General features: G+C 43.3%; 1 protein-coding gene across 3 annotated transcripts in view; it reads right to left on the bottom strand.

Annotated features, from left to right (window-relative positions):
* Positions 1-20375, bottom strand: part of ufsp2 (ufm1-specific peptidase 2) — a 150134-nt gene that overhangs the window by 76999 nt on the left and 52760 nt on the right. For all 3 annotated transcript variants that reach the window (XM_068029417.1, XM_068029419.1, XM_068029418.1), the window contains exons 4-5: positions 13367-13430; positions 8139-8293 (exon numbers count right to left, since the gene is read on the bottom strand). In XM_068029417.1, coding sequence (XP_067885518.1) covers positions 8139-8293; positions 13367-13430 — 219 coding nt within the window. The remainder of the gene's footprint in view (positions 1-8138; positions 8294-13366; positions 13431-20375) is intronic.

A 20375-nucleotide genomic window follows, 5' to 3' on the forward strand; every position in this document is an offset into this window, starting at 1 on the left:
TACCAAATTTGGTAAGAATTTGTTATTCTTCAGGATTTGTTGACTTACTAGCATGATATTATTGTTGCTATGTATTAATAATATAAAAATGTTAAGGGAGGGAGTCTCAGAATCACAGAATTGTTACAGTGCAGAAGGCGGCCATTCGGCTCATTGTGTCCGCACTGGCTCTCTGAAAGAGCAATTGCCTCAGTTCCATTCCCCTGCCTTCTCCCTGCAGCCCTGCACATTTGTCCTTTTCATATAACTGTCTAATTCCCTTTTGAATGCCTCCACCAAGTTCTCAAGCAGTGCATTCCAAACCTTAACCACTCGCTGCGTGAAGAAGTTTTTCCTCATGTCACTTCTGCTTCTCTTACCAAATACTTTAAATCTGTGCCCTCTTTTGCTTGATCCTTTCACGAGTGGTAACAATTTCTCTCTATCTACTCTGTCCGGACCCCTCATGATTTTGAATACCTCTATCAAATCACCTCTCAGCCTTCTCTTCTCCAAGGAAAACAATCCTAACTTTGCCAATCTATCTTCATAACTGAAATTCCTCATCCCTGGAACCATTCTTGTGAATCTTTTCTGTACTTTCTCCAATGCTCTCACATCTTTCCTAAAGTGCGGTGCCCAGAACTGGACGCAATACTCCAGCTGAGGCTGAACTAGTGTCTTATACAAGTTTAACATAACTTCCTTGCTCTTGTACTCTAAGCCCCTACTAATAAAGCCCAGGATACTGCATGCTTTATTAACCACGCTCTCAACCTGTCCTGCCACCTTCAATGACTCATGCACATGTACACCTAGGTCCCTCTGCTCCTGCACCCACTTTAGAATTGTACCCTTTATTTTGTATTGTCTCTCCATGTCCTTCCTACCAAAACGAATCATTTCATATTTCTCTGCATTGAACTTCATCTGCCACCTGTCTGCCCAGTCCACCAACTTGTCTATGTACTTTTGAAGTTCTACACTATCCTCCTCACAGTTCACAATGCTTCCAAGTTTCATATCATCTGCAAATTTTGAAATTGTGCCCTGTACACCAAGGTCTAGGTCATTAAAATATATCAGGAAAAGCAAGGGTCCCAACACTGATCCCTGGGGAACTTCACTACAAACCTTTCTCCAGCCCAAAAAACATCCATTAACCACTACTCTTTATTTTCTGTCACTCAGCCAATTTCGTATCCAGGTTGCTACTGCCCCTTTTATTCCATGAGCCACCAGTTTGCTCACAAGTCTGTTGTGTGGCACTATGTCAAATGCCTTTTGAAAGTGCATGTACACAACATCAACAGCATTGCCCTCATCAACCCTCTCTGTTACTTCTTCTTGTGACTATTGATTTCGTCCTGAATTATTTTTTCTCGAAGTTTTCCCACCACTGAAGTTAAACTGACTGGCCTGTAGTTGCTGGGCTTATCGTCACACCCATTTTTGAACAAGGATATAACATTTGCGATTCTTCAGTCCTCTGGCATCACCCCCGAGTCTAAGGAAGACTGAAAAATTATGGCCAGTGCCTCTGCGATTTCCACCCTCACTTCCCTCAGTATCCTTGGATGCATCCAACTCCCTCGAGGAGTTGCCTCTCTGTAGGACAAAATATTCATCAGGAAATAATGGAGGCGTGTAAGAAGGGCACTGCAATTATCACGGGTGATTTTAATTTACATATAGACTGGACAAATCAAATTGGCAAGGGTAGCATGGAAGACGAATTTGCAGAGTGCATCAGGAATTGTTTCTTAGAACAATACATTGCAGAACCTACCCAGGAACAGGCTATTTTAAATTTGGTATTGTGTAATGAGATAGGATTAATAAGAGATCGCATAGTTAAGGATCCTCTAGGGGGAAGCAATCACAACATGATAGAATTTCAAATTCAGTTTGAGGGTGAGCAACTCAGGTCTCAAACCAGTGTCTTCAACTTAACAAGGGAATTTACAGAGGTATGAAGAAAGAGTTGTCTAAAGCGGTCTGGGAAAATAGACTACAGGGAAAGTCAGGAGAGGAGCAGTGGCAGACCTTTAAGCAAATATTTCATAACACTCAGCAAGCATTTATTCCGGTCAGAAGGAAGCACTCGATGAGAATGATGAACCACCCGTGGATAACAAAGGAAGTTAAGGAGAGTATCAAATCAAAAACAAAGGCGTACAAAGCGGCGAAAGCTAGTGGTAAGCCAGAGGATTGGGAATTTTTTAGAAACCAGCAGCGAGCGGATGACTAAAAAACTAATAAAGAGGGAGAAAATTGATTGAGTAAATTGGCAAGAAATATAAAAACAAACAGTAAGAGCTTCTACGGGTATTTAAAAGGAAGAGAATAGCTAAAGTAAGTGTGGGACCCTTAGAGGATGAGACTGGGAAATTAATAACAGGAACAGGGAAATGGCAGCTAATTTAAACCAATATTTTGCATCAGTCTTCACGGTGGAGGACACTATAAACATCCCAACAATAATAGATGAGCAAGGTGTAAATGGAAGGGAGGAACTTGTAACAACCTTTATCATGAGGGAAAAGGTGTTGGGCAAACTGATGGGATTAAAGGCAGACAAGTCGCCAGGACCTGATGGCCTGCATCCAAGGGTTTTAAAAGAAGTGGCTGCAGAGATAGTGGAGGCATTGGTCATAATATACCAAAAGTCACTGGATTCTGGTAGGGTATCAGTGGATTGGAAAACTGCTAATATGACGCCCCTATTCAAGAAAGAAGGGAGACAGAAAGCAGGAAACTATAGACTAGTTAGCTTAACATCTGTCATTGGGAAAATGCTAGAGTCCATTATTAACAAAGAAATAGCAGGACATTGAGAAAAACATAATGCAATCAAACAGAGTCAACATGGTTTTATGAAAGGGAAATCATGTTTGACAAATTTGACAGAGTCCTTTGAGGATATAACAACCAGAGTGGATGAAGGGGAACCAGTAGATGTAGTGTATTTGGATTTTCAGAAGGTGTTCGATAAGGTGCCACATAAAAGGTTATTGCACAAAATAAGAGCTCAGGGTATTGGGGGTAATGTTTTGGCATGGATTGAGGATTGGCTAACACACAGAAGGCAGAGAGTCAGATTAATGGGTCTTTTTCAGGTTGGAAAGCCGTAACTACTGGGGTGCCACAAGGATCGGTCCTTGGGCCTCAACTATTTACTATCTATATTAATGACTTGGAGGAAGGGACAGAGGGTAATGTATCCAAATTTGCTGACAACACAAAAATAGGTGGGAAGGCATGTTGTGATGCGGATACAAAGAATCTGCAAAGGGATATAGATAGGTTAAGTGAGTGGGCAAAAACTTGGCAGATGGAGTTCAATGTGGGAAAGTGTGAGGTCATCCACTTTGGTAGGAAGAATAAAAAGGCAGATTATTATTTAGATGGAGAAAGACTACAAATCCGGGTACTGCCTGTGTGGAGTTTGCAAGTTCTCCCTGTGTCTGCGTGGGTTTTCTCCGGGTGCTCCGGTTTCCTCCCACAAGCCAAAAGACTTGCAGGTTGATAGGTAAATTGGCCATTATAAATTGTCACTAGTATAGGTAGGTGGTAGGGAAATATAGGGACAGGTGGGGATGTTTGGTAGGAATATGGGATTAGTGTAGGATTAGTATAAATGGGTGGTTGATGTTCGGCACAGACTCGGTGGGCCGAAGGGCCTGTTTCAGTGCTGTATCTCTAAACTAAACTAAAATACTGCAGTACAGAGGGATTTGGGTATTCTTGTATATGAAACACAAAAAGTTAGCATGCAGGTGCTGCAAGTTATTAGGAAGCAAATTGAACCTTGGCCTTTATTGCTGGGGGTTTAGAGTTTAAAAATAGGGAAGTCTTGTTACAACTGTACAGGGTGTTGGTGAGGCCACACCTGGAGTACTGTGTACAGTTTTGGTCCCTGTATTTAAGAAAGGGTATACTAGCATTGGAGGCAGTTCAGAAAAGGTTCACTAGGCTGATTCCTGGGATGAAGGGGTTGTCTTATCAAGAACGGCTAAACAGGTTAGGCCTTTATTCATTGGAGTTTAGAAGAATGAGAGGTGATCTTATTGAAACATATCAGATTTTAAGGGGGCTTGACAGGATCGATGTTGAGAGAATCTCAAACTAGCAGACATAGTTACAGAATAAGGGGGCACACATTTAAAACTGATATGCGAATGAATTTCTTCTCTCAGAGGGTGGTGAATCTCTGGACTTCTCTACCTCAGAGTTGTGGAGGCTAGGTCACTGAATGTATTTGAGGAGGAGGTAGATAGATTTTTCAAATCTCGGGGAGTCGAAGGTTATGCGGAGCAGGCCGAGAAAGAGGAGTTGAGGCCTGGGACCGATCAGCCATGATCTTATTGAATGGTGGGGCAGGCTTGAGGGGCCGAAAGGCCTACTCCTGCTCCTATTTCTTATGTTCTTATCTCATCTGGTCCTGGTGCTTTATTCACTTTAAGTACCAACAGCCTAATACTTAATCTTTATCAATTTTAAACTCCTCTAGTGTCTGACTTACCTCCTCTTTCAACATTGCCTGAGTTGCATCTTCTTCCTTGGTAAAGATAGATGCAAAGTATTCATTGAATACCTCTGGGATAGTCTTAGTGCAAAAGGTTAAAGGGTGAGGAATTCTTAAAATGCATTCGGGAGAGCTTTTTAAGCCAGTACGTAGAAAGTCCTACAAGAGAAGGGGCAGTACTGGACCTAATCCTACGGAATGAAGCTGGACAAGTGGTAGAACTATCAGTGGGGGAGCATTTTGGGGATAGTGACCATAACTCTAAGATTTAAGAAGTTATGGAAAAGGACAAAGACGGGCCAGAAATAAAGGTACTGAATTGGGGGAAGGCCGATTTCAATTTGATTAAACAGGATCTGGCCAAAGTGGACTGGGAGCAGCGACTTGTAGGAAAATCTACATCAGGCCAGTGGGAGTCAAAAAGGAAACAGTGAGAGTTCAGAGCCAACATGTACCCGTTAAGGTGAAGGGTAGGACCATCAATTCCAGGGAACCCTGGATGTCACGGGATATAGAGTATTGGATCAGGAAAAAAAGGAGGCTTATGGCAGATTCAGAGCACTGAAAACAGCGGAGGCATTAGAGGAGTATTGAAAGTGTAGGGGGGTACTTAAAAAAAGTAATTAGGAGAGCGAAGAGGGGACATGAAAAAACATTGGCGGTCAATATAAAGGAAAATCCTAAGGCGTTTTATAAGTATATTAAGGACAGGAGGATAACCAGGGCAAGAGTAGGGCCCATTAGGGACCAAAGTGGCAATCTGTGTGTGGAGCCGGAGGACATAGGTGAGGTTTTAAATGATTACTTTTCATCTGTTTTCACTGTGGAGAACGACAATGTAGGTGTAGAGATCAGGGAGGGGGATTACGATATACTTGAACATATTAACATTGAAAGGGAGGAAGTATTAGATGTTTTAGCAGGCTTAAAAGTGGATAAATCCCCAGGCCCAGATGAGATGTATCCCAGGCTGTTGCGTGAGGCAAAAGAGGCGATAGCAGGGGCTCTGACACAAATTTTCAGATCCTCTCGGGCCACGGGAGAGGTGCCCGAGGACTGGAGGACAGCGAATGTGGTACCATTATTCAAGAAGGGTACCAGGGATAGACCAGGTAATTACAGGCCAGTGAGTCTATCAGCGGTTGGAAAACTATTGGAAAAAATTCTGAGGGACAGGATTAATCTCCACTTGGAGAGGCAGGGAATAATCAGGGATAGTCAGCATGGCTTTGTCAGGGGAGATCGTGTCCAACTAACTTGATTGAATTTTTCGAGGTGACGACTAGATGTGCAGATGAGGGTAAAGCAGTTGATGTAGTTCACATGGACTTGATAAGATCCCGCATGGGAGATTGGTTAAGAAGGTAAGAGCCCATGGGATCCAGGGCAATTTGGAAAATTGGATCCAAAATTGGCTTAGTGGCAGGAAACAGAGGGTAATGGTCGAGGATTTTTTTTGCGAGTGGAAGCCTGTGACCAGTGGTGTACCACAGGGATCAGTGCTGGGGCCCTTGCTGTTTGTAGTGTGTATTAATGATTTAGATGTGAATATAGGAGGCATGATAAGTAAGTTCGCAGATGACACGAAAATTGGTGGTGTCGTAAATAGTGAGGAGGAAAGCATTAGATTACAGGACGATATAGATGGGCTGGTAAGATGGGCGGAGCTGTGGCAGATGGAATTTAATCCCGAGAAGTGTGAGGTGATGCATTTTGGGAGGATTAACAAGACAAGGGAATATACAATGGATGATTGTATGATTGAGGACCATAGGAAGTACAGAAGGTCAGAGGGACCTTGGTGTACATGTCCATAGATCACAAAAGGCAGCAGCACAGGCAGATAAGGTGGTTAGGAAGGCATATGGAATACCTGCCTTTATTCGCAGAGGCATAGAATATAAGAGCAGGGAGATTATGATGGAACTTTACAAAACCCTAGTTAGACCACAGCTGGTGTACTGTGTACAGTTCTGGTCGCCACACTATAGGAAGGATGTGATTGCACTGGAGAGGGTGCAGAGGAGATTCACCAGGATGTTGTCTGGGCCGGAGCATTTCAGCTATGAAGAGAGGCTGAAAAGGCTAGGGTTGTTTTCCTTAGAGCAGAGAACGCTGAGGGCGGGCATGATTGAGGTATACAAAATTATGAGGGGCATTGATAGGTTAGATAGGAAGGGACTTTTTCCCTTAGCGGAGGGGTCAATAATCAGCGGGCATAGATTTAAGGTAAGGGGCAGGAGGTTTAGAGGGGATTTGAGGAAAAATGTTTTCACCCAGAGGGTGGTTGGAATCTGGAACACACTGCTAGAAGTGGTGGTGGAGGCAGGAACCCTCACAACATTTAAGTAGTATTTAGATGAGCACTTGAAATGCCATCGCATACCAGGCTATGGGCCAAGTGCTGGAAAATGGGACTAGAATAGTTAGGTGCTTGATGGCTGGCAGAGACACGATGGGCCAAAGGGTCTGTTTCTGTGCTGTATAACTGATCTCAGCTATGCACCCTGCCTCCATGTGACCACCTCCCTAAATGTGCTATCCACTTAGACCTCCGCCTCAAGGATGCACAACAGTGACTTCAGCCGCCGCTTGAGTTCCGAAACCCGCAGCTCAAGCTTCTGCAGCTGGTGATACTTCCTGCAGATGTGTTTTTCTAGGACAAATGGTGCGTCCATGACTTCCCACATACCACAGGCTGCACATTCCACTTGACAGAGCTCATACCTTAACTTTACAGACTATTTATAAGTAGAATAGCTTACCAGTTACTCACCAACCAGCTCTTTTCACTGCACTGAACCAAATACTGGAGGGTTAAAAAAAGTTGGGAAAAAAAGTAGAAAAATGGAGCACCTCCTCCCCCCTCACCAAACTCAAATCTCCACACTCAGCTTGCAAGCTACACACCATTTGCAGGCTGCCCCTAGACCTCTCTGTATTTATATTTTTTGAAGCTGGAACTGCAGCAGCCAGATTTAACTGGTCAGCTACTTAACTAAACAGCTACTCTGCAGTACAGCCTGTTAATCCTTGCCTAAGACTATAAGAAACTTACTTTACTTTCTTAACTTTACTTTATCTAGAGGGTAAATCCCAGTTAAATGTTAACTGCAGGCCAGACTTATATAAAGATAACACTTAAAATCCCCACTCACCAAACTCGAATTTCCACACTCAGCATGCAATCTGCACACCATCTTTTCTGTATTAGTGTGTCAGTATTTGCTGGGGGTCTTTGAGAGGATGTCACTATTTGCAGGAAACCTCAACTTAGAAATGTCTGAATAACACTGCTTTAAGAGTAAGTCAATAGTATACAACAGCAAATGCAAAATTCTCCCCAAGCATACTTAGATTAATGCCAAAGAATACAAAATAAATGGAAATCTTGTGCCCCCAGAGAAGATAGCCCATTAGCACAAAGTATCCAGCAAGTGCCTCAGAATAAAACCAAACAAATTTGGATAGCAGACTTGAATATCTGGAGACAATATTTAACTGAAGATATCATAGAGGCAACATGTTAAGAATTATTTTACTGAAGTATTATTGACCATGGATTACATTAGTGCATTGTTAACATACCAAATGAATTCAGAAATCATTTAATATTTAGGACACTACATACTTTCCCCATGGATCCTCTGGATTGGCAAATATTACCACATCGACAGGGAGAGTCAGCTTGAAGTGGATACGTGACTTGTTATCACTCTGCACAATTACATTTTCAGCGATGTCAGGCCTCGTCAACTCAAACAAAACCTCTAGGTTTATTACTTTCTGAAAGTTAAAAACAGTCGTGCTAGAATTATTAAAATAGCTTTTCACATGCGGCAAGAAAAAAAATTAGGAGTTTTACCACTGAATCCTTTAAAAGCAATATTCATGTTAGTCTGAAACAGCACTGAAAACTGCATATTTAATGAAGTCTGTTTGAATTTTTTTCTTACAAATTTGAATGATTCCATCTATCATACTGGTTCTTTACATGCAGTCATGCAATATGAGAAAATCAACTGCTGCCTGTGACACTTAATTGGTAGTGCTGTGGAAATTCATGCAAGAGGTGCAGAAATTCATTATAAAGGCTGAGATCAAAACCATTCTTATCCTATTAAATAAAAGAGGTGTAGTATGCAGCTTTAATGGTGGTTTTGTGTGTGAACTTTCCAACCACTTCACTGACTACACTCAACTATTCATCAAGGTGAAAAAAATTAGGCCCTCAAAAGTGAATTAAATAGATTCTCCACTAGAAGTCACACAAGGTCAGTCTCCCACTGTTTAATGATGCTCCATGATGTCGCTGACTGCCCCTGTATGGCTCCATTATAAAACAATGGGCCAACAGATAAAGAAACAAGGGGTCAAAAACAATAAAAGGGCCAAACAAGCTAGGTTTCCAGGACAAGTTGTAAAATTCTTTGAAAACACCCACTAAACACAACTCTGAGAAATTTTAAAAGGGAAGCCAGTATTTAGAGAAGTACTTTAGTTCAAATGACTTTACATTTCCAGCTGGCATTGTGATTTTCTGAGGTTGGCTGGCTTTGGATCAGTCTCAAATTGCTTACTATGGAGAATGTTTTGCAATTTGGGAACTTTCATCCATAGCATACAGCAGTAGTCTATCCCCCAAAGTAGTAGCAACAGGTAGGAGCCAGGAGCAATGGAGAGATGCAAATCACTACGACTGGCTCCATGAGCTAGCTAGCAGGAGGAAGAAAAGGGGAAAGAAGAGAAGAGAACAGTACCAAAATGAATGGGTATGAAGAGGGTAGAAAGCGAGCCACTGTGAACATCAGAGAAGGGAAACAGAATCACTGGGAACCGAAGGGAGGTGGAGAAGATTATGAATTGAGAAAGGAGGAGGGAATTCATGAAATAAAACATCAGAGTCAGTACTGCTGACTTACGATCCAAAACAGCCTTTCCATTTCTTCACCAGAAATGAGGGAAAACCCCAGCAACTGTTGGCCTGCTCTCCCAGTCATCATGGTTAAGATTAGTACCATAAGCAAACACCTAACCTGTATAAGTGAGTTGGAACAAGTGCACACAGCCCAATATATGCATGACAAATGGGCACTGAGATAAGTACATTAGAATGCATGTGTGTTAGGATATATAGCTAGGACAATCAAATAAAAAAAATGGAGTACAAGAATGGTGTTTCTGTTTTCATATTTAATTACCAATAAATTATACTTCAAATATGCAGCGACATATCCCTTAAAAGATGCAAGTGTCTGGCTCAATTACATCCAGTGACAAAGCATTCCACATTTAATCTGTTTGCTCACTTAGTCATAGAGTCATAGAGAGATACAGCACTGAAACAGGCCCTTCGCCCCACCGAGTCCGTGCCGACCATCAACCACCCATTTATACTAATCCTACATTAATCCCATTTTTCCCCTCTCTCATCCCCTGTAACCCTGTTAAATCGATGACCCCTTGGTCTCAACTCAACCAACCAAATGGATCAGTCCCCCTCTTCATCCTACCAAAACCGTTCCTACTTTTAAACTCCTCGATTAAATATTGAGCTTTGTTTGCTCCACTGAAAACAGTATTTCAAGCATTTTCCATCCCTGCCATACACTCCCTATGGCCTTTGCCCTTGGGAAACAAAAACAAATGAACAGTCAATACTTTCAGTGAAATTCTGCAAACATTAAGACATTTCCAGTAAGATTATAAATTTATTTGATAGGTCAACACCATTTCCTACTCCCATCAGATGATGATCTGTACACCTACTCTGTACATTCTTATTCAGAAATGATAGTTTAACATGATATTTTTTCAAAGCAACTTAGTCATCTAGCAAATTTACTTCTGTACTCAAATCCTCTCGCAATAAAGGTTAACATACCATTAGCATTCCTAATTGCTTGTTGCGCCTGACTTATTGACAAGGACACCCAGGTCCCTTTGTACATCTACAAGTTTCTCTTGTTAGAAAGCATCTGAACATTACTTGAACACTAACCCTTTCTGTTCATGTAAGCCCTGTAAGACACAGAATTATGGTCAGGATTAACAAATCTCAGTCTGGCCATTTTACAAAGTATGATGGACTGCTGAAAGAAAAGGAAACAGACCACTGGCTTGTTAAATCAACAGATCTGTCAGCTAACCAAAATCGTCCAAATAACTGTTTCAGGAAACAAAGGTAGAAAAATAGTCATAATGTCTGAACTTTATGCCTCATCGATAAAACTGAAAGAACAATTCCTTATATGGTAGCAGGAAGCCAGAAAGGGAGGAAAAAAGAACATCCTTATAAGTAATCAGTAAGGCTAGCCTCCCATGCTGTAAAGGACAAACTGTGTTATCTGTAAAAGAGGCAAAATACCTCAGTGGGGTAGTTAATCACTGAGTGTTGAGATCCACATGCAAGAAAAAGGACAAGGAATAATTGCAGAGTTAGACACTCCAGATCTCCCAAACAGTGGCTTGCTCAACTCACTGAATATAGCTCTGAACTATAGTCTGCAGTTGTAAGTATTGAGCTGTTGCTAATTGCCATTTGGTAATCAAATAAAGTCTTCAGTAATCTCGATTCCAGGTTCAGCAGTTGTTGTCTCTGCTCAGGGTTAAAACATATAAAGGTTAATTCCCCTTAACACGCAAAAATAAAAACTGCACAGCCTAGGTACATGAAGAGCCCTGATGCCTACAGGATAACTATCTACAACATCCTGCACTCATGAGATCTACTACACAAGAAGTGTTCTGTGTATTGTCAAGTTGGTACCTCACTTCCCCAGAAAAAGAAATGAACGCAGTGCAAAGAAGGCCACTGTCACTTGCTAAATGCATTTGTCGACAATCAACTCATTGAATTGGCATTATCGGCAGTGACTTGGAAAATTCCGATAACATAAAATTTAATGTCTCGTGTCCTTGTGTCATGTTAGTTGCAAGTTGGCTCCCAAGGATAGCATATCCATTTGGCAGCCGCTTTGTGAAGCAGAGGCAGTGATGCGCACAAGGGACTGTTTGGGTCAGTAACTATGGGTCCCAGGATAAGCATAGCTCCGCACATAACCTGAGTTATAACCTCAACTGCCTTTTTGTGCCCTCAATAACTGCTCTTCCCTTCTAAAGCCAGGAGTGCCACTGGAACCCACAAACAAATTCCCATCCTAACCAGTTTGATTACTGCAAACAAGGTGGCTGGCATTGTATTTGGAAGCAAGCCTCACAGTGCAAAGAACAAAACCTAAACAACAATTAATGAAACAACAAAAAGCAATATGGTTAGTCAAACAAAAAGATCAGCCTAAGAGTAAAATGTGATAGTCACCTTTAAGAAACCCACTCCTACAAGCCAGGGCACACAGACACCATCTAGTCCATTCATGGGAAAGTTGTGGGTCCAATTTTAAACATGTAATGAGGCCTCCAGTCGACCCACCTTTTCTTCACAATAAATGAAACCAATGATCAATTGGATGCACCCATCTGTGCATCTGATTTTGCAACCCATGCACATGAATATGAAGGTGCCACATTGCCAGTGAAGCCATGGTAAGTTATACAAAGTGACTCCTGACAACGCAGCGGCCTGCTGACATCATTAGAGTGCGCAGCTACATCTTGCCAGGACTAAGTGGCGCACGCGCCGGATGACGTCACCGCGCAGCACCACTGTCATCGCGTATCCGCGCCTGGTCCACCTCCGCAAATGTGCGACAAAGCGTCATCGGGTATCCAGCCCCCCACTCGGCTGGAGGAAGCGGCAGAATGGGAGACTTTGAGGCTGGAGTTCTCCCCCCTTGGCAACTCACTCCAGGCCTCGACGCTTCCTCCCTTCAGCCACTTGCTCCAGACCTCGCTGCTCCCTCCCACTCCCCTGTCCAATTGTTCCTTGCTTCACGCCACCCCGCTCTCCAGCCGCTCACTCCCCGCTTCCCTGCCCCCCTCCAGCTGCTAGGTCTAGGCTGCGCCACTTCCCTCCTCTCGGCTACTCGCTCCGACATCACCCCATTACCCCTTGCAGCCTGCCTTGCTTCTTCACACGGCGCAAGGAGACTGATCAAACATGGGAGCAAGTGGCCGAGAGGAGGGAAGCGGCGCGGCCTATAACTAGCATCGGGGGGGGCGGGGGAGTGAGCGAGCGGAGTGGCATGAGTGGGGAACAATCGGCCGGGGGGGAGGGGTGGGGGTGGGGAGCAGTGAGGTCTGGAGCGAGTGGCTGAGGGGGGGGAAGGCAGCTGGTGGGGATGAGGGGGTGAAAGCGAGTTGCGAGGGGGAAAGCGGCCAGTGGGGCGGGAGCTAGTAGCTGCGTTCGGGTGAAATCAGTCCTGGTCAGTCATATGAACGAATCACAATAACAAATTGGCAGCACATTTTATATGCTACCCAATTTTCTTTCCATCGATCGGGGTGCCAATTCACTATCTCCCAATGGAAATTCATTCATAAAATTCTTTTTGTATTTAATAGATTTACTGGAGTATTAAATGGATCTGAGGATTACAGTTAGTATCCTATAACTACATAGCATTTTACTGGGCTTCCATCCAAATTAATGCAATGTTAGCTAGCCAGAACGATCTAGCCAAAAGCATTTCCTGTGATAAATTGAGCAGTGCTATCTTTAATCCTGGCAGCTGTCTGAACGTCACAGACACTGATGTTCCAGTTGAAGAGCCTGCATTTGTACATGTGCAAGTACTGCACCACCTAGTGGTTGCGTTGTCAGCAAACGCAGCCTACATTATATTACTACTATAGAAGTTTGGCTGAATACTTTAAAATCGTTACACATGTTGCATCATCAGTAATACTTGTAAAAACAAGCAATCCTCAAAGTCAAAAATTAAAAATATATATGCTTACCAGAGGTGTGATCTTTACAGATTTCTTTCTGGGAACCTTTTTAAGATAGTCATTGACTTCAATGCTGAAATAAAAATTGCACATTGTGATAAGACATCAGGCAAATAGAAGCTGATCGTTCAGGTAAGTTCATTTTTAAAATCATGCACAAGAGCAATACTCGCAAACGTATATAACATCTCATAAATCCATCAATTCCATGCATCTGTCTACTGTGTAGGTTTTGAGCGAGCTGAAACATTATTGTGTACTAATATGCTTTTACCTATGGGAAAAGTAGCAAATTTTGTCGTCAAACACTCTTTTCCTCAGATGACCGAAGTGCGCTGGCACACTGGAGGCAATGCTGAGTTTCATCTTCGATGTCAGCCTTTGCTGAGAGGAGGGTCCTGAGATACGGGAAGTGATCCACATTGTCCAATGGCTCGCTGTGGATCTTGCTAGTCAGGGGGCAGTGCAGCGCTGCAGGAGAAGGCTAGTAGAGGACCTTTGTCTTCTGGATGTTTAGCTTAAGGCCCATTCTGTCATACACCTCCGTGAATGCATCAACGAGAGTTTGAAGCTTGGCCTCTGAGTGTGCGCATATGCAAGCATCGTCGCATACTGCAGCTTAATGACAGAGATTGGAGTGACCTTGGTTCTGGACTGGAGGTGACATAGATTAAATAGTTTCCCACTCATCCTGTAGAGTAGTTCTACACTGGCAGGGAGCTTCAAGGAAATGAGGCGGAGTGTTGCAGCGAGGAAGATGGAAAAGAGCGTTGGTGCGATGACCCAACCTTGCCTGAGCCCAGTTTGCACTCAGATTTGGTCAGTGGAAGGTGCGTTGGCAAGGATTACAACTTGCATGTCATCGTGCAGCAGGCAGAGGATGGTGACGAATTTCTCTGAGCAGCCAAATTTGAGGAGGTTGTTCCATAATCCCTCCCAGCTGATAGAGTCAAAGGCCTTGTGAGGTCAAAGGCAGCCACGTATAATGGTTGCTGCAGCTCCCCATATTTTTCTTGGAGTTGTTTTGCTGTCAAGATCATGTCCACTATGCCACTTGATGGACAGAATGCACATTGTGATTCTGGTAGGAACTCTTCAGCCATGGGGAGGAAGCAGTTTAGAAGGACTCTTGCGATGACTTTCCCTGTGGAAGACAAAATTCCTCTAGGTGTATGATGCCTTCCCAAATGAGATTTCTCCATCTAGGAGAATCATGAGCCACGGGCTCCCACGAGTCAACTGGGATGTTTGATGTCTTTAGGGATGCTTTAAGGACATCTCTGAAGTGTTTCTGCTATCGTCTTCCTCTGGTGGGGCAATCTAGAACGAGAGGTCATAGTTTTAGGATAAGGAGTAGCAGATTTAAAACAGAGATGAGGAGAAATTACTTCTCTCAAAAGGTCGTGAGTCTGTGGAATTCACTACCCCAGAGTGCAGTGGATGCCGGGACATTGAATAAACCGGAGGAGATAGACAGATTTTTAATTAGTAATGGGTTGAAGGGTTATGGAGAATGGGCAAGAAAGTGGAGTTGAGGCAGAGATGAGATCAGCCATGATTGTATTGAATGGCAAAGCAGGCTCGAGGGGTTGAATTGCCTACTCCTGCTCCTAGTTCTTATGTTCCTACGTCTTGGGAGTCCCCTGCCGCGACCAAGTTCTAAGTAGAACAGCTGCTTCAGGAGTTGGTGTCAGGCATGCAAACGACATGTCCTACCCAGCGGAGCTGGTTTTAGGTGATTATCACCCCTGGGCAGGTTGGCTTGGGAGAGGACTTTACTGTTGGACCGCCTTTCTTGCCACCGTATTTGAAGGCTCTTGCAGAGGCACTTCTGGTGGTATTTCTCCAGCGCTCTGAGGTGCCCTGTAGATTGTCCAAGTCTCCGAAGCACATAGAAGCGCAAGCAACACCACTGCCCGGTAAGCCATGATATTAGTCTCGGGTTTGAGATCCTGATCCTCAAGTACTCTCTTCCTCAGTCGGCTGAAGGCTGAGCTGGCACGTTGGAGGTGATGATGAATCCCGTCATCTGTGTCTGTCTTCGCAGAAGAGGCTGCCAAGATATGGAAAATTGCACATCTGCACAACCTCATATCCCTTATCTGGGATGAGGAGTGCTTGTCGGGAGACTTCAGGGACGCTGTGATTGTGATTGTATTCAAGAAGGGAGACAAGACTGATCGTGACAACAAACGAGGAATCGCCCTGTTGTCTGCCACAGGGAAGGTCATTGCAAAGATCCTCCTCAATTGCCTCCTCCCAGTGGCTGAAGAGCTCCTTCCACAGTCGCAGTGCTGTTTTCGCCCATCGAGAGGCCCCAGAAATGTCATCTTCAGCGTCAAATCTATGAAAAATGCAGGGAACAACGCCAACCGCTGTACATAACCTTTTCTGACCTCACAACAGCCTGACTGTCAACCGCGAAGGCTTATGAAGCATCCTGCTCAAACTTGGCTGCCCTCACAAGTTTGTCGTCATCCTCCGGCTACTCCACGATGACATGCAAGCCATGATTCTCACCAATGGAACCAGCATAGACCCTATCTCAGTCAAGACCGGGGTCTAGCAAGGCTGTGTCATCACACCAACCCTCTACTCCACTTTCCTCACTGCAATGTTACACCTCAAAATCGCTCCGACCTCAGTCATCCAGTTTCCATATGTAGATGACGCTCGAGTATGTGCTCACTCTAAAACTGAGCTCCAGGACACTGTCAACTCCTTCTGTGAAGCATATATGAAAATGTGTCTTTCACTAAACACTCGGAAAACCAAGGTCCTCTTCCAACCAGCTCCCACAGGACAACACCCCACTCCCCCCCCACCCCTCAATCAATATCAATGGCGAGACCCTGGAAAATGTGGACTTGACTTCCAGGTTTACTCTCAGAGAATCACAGAATAATACAGTGCAGAAGAGGCCCTTCGGCCCATCGAGTCTGCACCGAAGCATTAAAACACCTGACCTGTCTACCTAATCCCATTTGCCAGCACTTGGCCCATAGCCTTGAACGTTATGACGTGCCAAGTGCTCATCCAGGTACTTTTTAAAGGATGTGAGGCAACCTGCCTCTACCACCCTCCCAGGCAGGGCATTCCAGTGGCATTCAGTACTCTGATGTTCACAATTGCAGAACACAGAACAAACGATGGACTGGTACCAACATTAGCACAGATGAATTAACAAAAATCAAGTCAAACTCACAGAACTTCTTCATTTCTATCACTTTACAAGAGAATAGAAAAATTTGAAGAGTCAAATTTCTTTCATTCTCTTCCCCTCCTTCTGAACAAACACATGACACATTGTGGACTAGAGCAACACACACTACCACAGCAGTTGGGATTGGGGGGCTTCACAGGCACAGACTCAATTTTCTCTACACCACAGGATTACCTTTATTGTGTAGTATTCTGGGAAGAGACTGAATTCACAAGAAATGCAGCAAGTTGTGCAGAATTCTTGGCACATATTTAGACAAGTTAAAACCAAGTGGCAACCTTCATCATAACTCCTACAGTCAGGCTCAGCAGTGAACAAAACAAAGATAATGGGGTGGGTTTTGCAGTCAGTGGCACAGTATCCTCTACAGGAAAACCAAGACCTGTGTGAACAGGGAAGTAACAGTGTACCTCCTTAACCAATCAGACTGAAGAGTCGTTAATGAGCAGCGCATAGTCTGAACCAGGAAGTGTCAGTTAGAATATTTTATTCAATTTCAAATCAGATATAGAAAGCAAAATAATAAAAGGGAAAGAAAGTTGGGATTGTGAGAGATAAATGAAACAAAGAGAAAGCTAATAAAAGTTACTTAATTTAAAAAGAAATTTCCAATAATTAAAATCTGAAGGAATGAGACTCCACAATTGCAAAAAGTTAGTTTTCAGCGTCAGAGGGGTTGTTGGGTAGTAAATGAGACTGATCACAATGTTAAAAATTTACTTACACTGGAATGGACAAGCCCTAACTTTTTCTGGCGAGTTTAGTGGGTATAGGTCAAGTAAGTGCAGCAATTTCACGTCAATCCTTATATTTTAATGCTGAGTCTTGCAGTGAGATACCATAATATTGCAGTTTCTAGAGGAACAGAGCAAATTGGACAGCAACTTTTGGATTTCTGCCGTTATATACCTTATTAGAGATGATTTGGCCTGATATATTTGTACCCGCTGGTTAGTAGTCTAGCAAGGGAAGGAAGAGTTGAATTTTTGCTAACACTCCGTGCAATCAAATAAAAAAAAATCGAACTCCAATTTAATTTTACTTTAAGAATCCTGCTAGACTAACAGTCTATGACGTATTTGACATGTCTGGTTGTAGAGTTTCTTGTGGGAGTTGGGAGAGAAGTAAGTTGGTGATTATCAACTAAATAATTCCTAACAAACTTATCTAGTAGAGGAGTTGCTACAGTGTAGTTTCTTCACCTCTGAAATGTGTTTTGAATTATCTTACCTATTATTTTCATGTTTTATGGTGAATATTTTACTTGTCTACATTAGCTGTGAAACAGGTTAACAAAGTCAGATCCCCTTTGTGAAGAGGAGGCAATCTTAGAACAGAAAGAACAAAATGGGTGAATATGTAATTACTTAGCAAAGTTATGAATATATTGATGTGTCTAAAGTTTTAAGTAGCTTTTCAGTCATGGTGGCTACCTAGCCAGTTTGTCATCAGACAAGTCAGATTTTTGAAATCGGTGTCAGCAGTCAGCAGCAACACAGTGGCTGTTTTCTTCAATATTACAAACTAGGTCACTCTATTACTCATTACAGATTATGCTGATTACTAATCAACAAGTTATTGAAGGTGAATGAATTTTTTGTCGAACAAAACCTTTAATAATTTTAAAGACCTCTATTAGGTCACCCCTCAGCCTTCATTTTTCAAGAGATCCAGCCTGTCCATCTTTTCTTAATATGTATACCCTTGCATTTCTGGTATCATCCTTGCAAATCTTCTCTGCACTATAGCAGAAAGATAAGCTGGCTAGTGACTTATCAGAGGCTCTATAAAAGCAGTCAGGTTTTCAAACCACACGGAGTAAGGTATGCACAGAGAGGAGAATTCGCCTAAGTGAGACGTAGTCAGAGGGTGAAGGTGAGAATTTGATGAATATGGGAATATGGTGCAGAGGGGGAAAAGAGGAATTGACGTGTGATGTTCCAGCAAAGAAGGTAAGTGAATGTTTGGTGAACATTTTCTCATATCTAAACTAAGGAATCTTAATTGGGGTTAGTATAACATTAATTGAAATAAGAATAAGAATCTTCTGAGACTCATAACTTATTAGTAAGGTTTTATTATTAGAAACATAGGAGGTGTAGGCCATTCGGCCCTTCCAGCCTGCTCCGCCATTCAATACGATCATGGCTGATCATCCAAACTCAGTAACCTGTTCCCACTTTCTCCCTGTATCCCTTGATCCCATTAGCCCTAAGAACTATATCTAACTCTTTCTTGAATATATTTAATGATTTGGCCTCAACTGCTTGCTGTGGTAGAGAATTCCACAGGTTCACCATTCTCTGGGTGAAGAAATCCCTCCACATCTCGGTCCTAAATGGCTTACCCCTTATCCTTAGACTGTGACCCCTGGTCCTGGACTCCCCTGCCATCGGGAACAGCCTTCTTGCATCTAGTTTGTCCAGTCCTGTTAGAATTTTGTAGGTTTCTTTGAGATCCCCCCTCATTCTTCTAAACTCTAGCGAATACAAGCCTAATCAACCCAATCTCTCTTCATATGTCAGTCTTGCCATCTCAGTAAGGTTTACAGCATAATAAAACTTAGTAGTAGTGGGGCTTATTAATTACAAATTAATTATGAAAAAAAAACGCATAATAAAGATGACAAGGCAGGAGAAGTATTGCGGCTGCAGTATGTGGGAGCTGGTGGATGCCAGTGTGATCCACGGCAAACATGTCGGCAGTAAGTGCCAGCAGCTTGCGGAGCTTCAGTTGAGTCAAGGAGCTGGATGCCAAGCTACTGACACTGCAATGCATCAGGGAGGGGGAAAGAGACCCGGACACTTTGTTCCAGAAGGCAGTCACACCCCTGAGGATAGGATCTCCTAATTTGGTCAGTAGTCAGGGACAGCAGGGTGTGACTGCCAGTGATGCTAGTAAGAGGATTGAGAAGGCAGAAGTGGAGGAGCCTCAGCCCCTGAATTGTCCAACAGGTTTGAGGCTCTTTCACCTTATATGGATGAGAGTGAGGGCTGCAGGGTGGATGAGCGAACTGACCATGGCACCATGGTACAAGAAGCCATTTAAGCAGGGGGAGTAATTAGGAATGCAGTATTAGTAGGGGACATTATAGTCAGGATGATAGACACAGTTCTCTGCATCTGAGCGAGAGTCTAGAAGGCTGTGGTCCCTGCCTGGTGCCAGGGTTTGGGGCATCTTCTCAGTGCTGGAGAGGAACTTGCAGTGGGAGGGGGAAGGTCCAGTTGTTATGGTCCACATGGGTACCAACGACATAGGTAGGTCTCAAAGAGACCAAGTATGAGCAGCTAGGGACTAAATTAAAAAGCAGAACCTCAAAAGGTAATAATCTCTGGATAATTACCTGAGCCACGAGCAAATTGTAAGGTAAATAAGATTAGAGAGTTAAATGCGTGGTTCAAAGACTGGTGTAGGAGAAATGGGTTTTGATTCATGGGGCACTACACCAGTACTAGCGAATGTGGAGGCTGTACCGTTAGAATGGCCTTCACCTGAACCATGCTGGGCCAGTGTTCTGGCGAGTCATATAACTAGGACGGTAGAGAAGGCTTTAAACTAAATAATGGGGGCAAGGGATCAAGTGAGGGAAGATGTGATAATTTAAAGAGAGAGGAGAAGGCAACAGAGCAAGATAGCAATAAGGGTAATGATAATCAGAGTGTGGCAGGAAGGCACAGAGTGTACAAACTTAAGAGTGCACCAGCAGATAAGGCTAGAGGTTGTGAACTGAAAGGGGGAGGGGTGGGTGCGGGTTCGGGTGAAGGGAGATTTCGAAATTCAAAGAGAAAGGTTGAA

This window comes from Heterodontus francisci, chromosome 4 (assembly GCF_036365525.1).
Source record: "Heterodontus francisci isolate sHetFra1 chromosome 4, sHetFra1.hap1, whole genome shotgun sequence".
NCBI classification, from domain to species: domain Eukaryota; kingdom Metazoa; phylum Chordata; class Chondrichthyes; order Heterodontiformes; family Heterodontidae; genus Heterodontus; species Heterodontus francisci.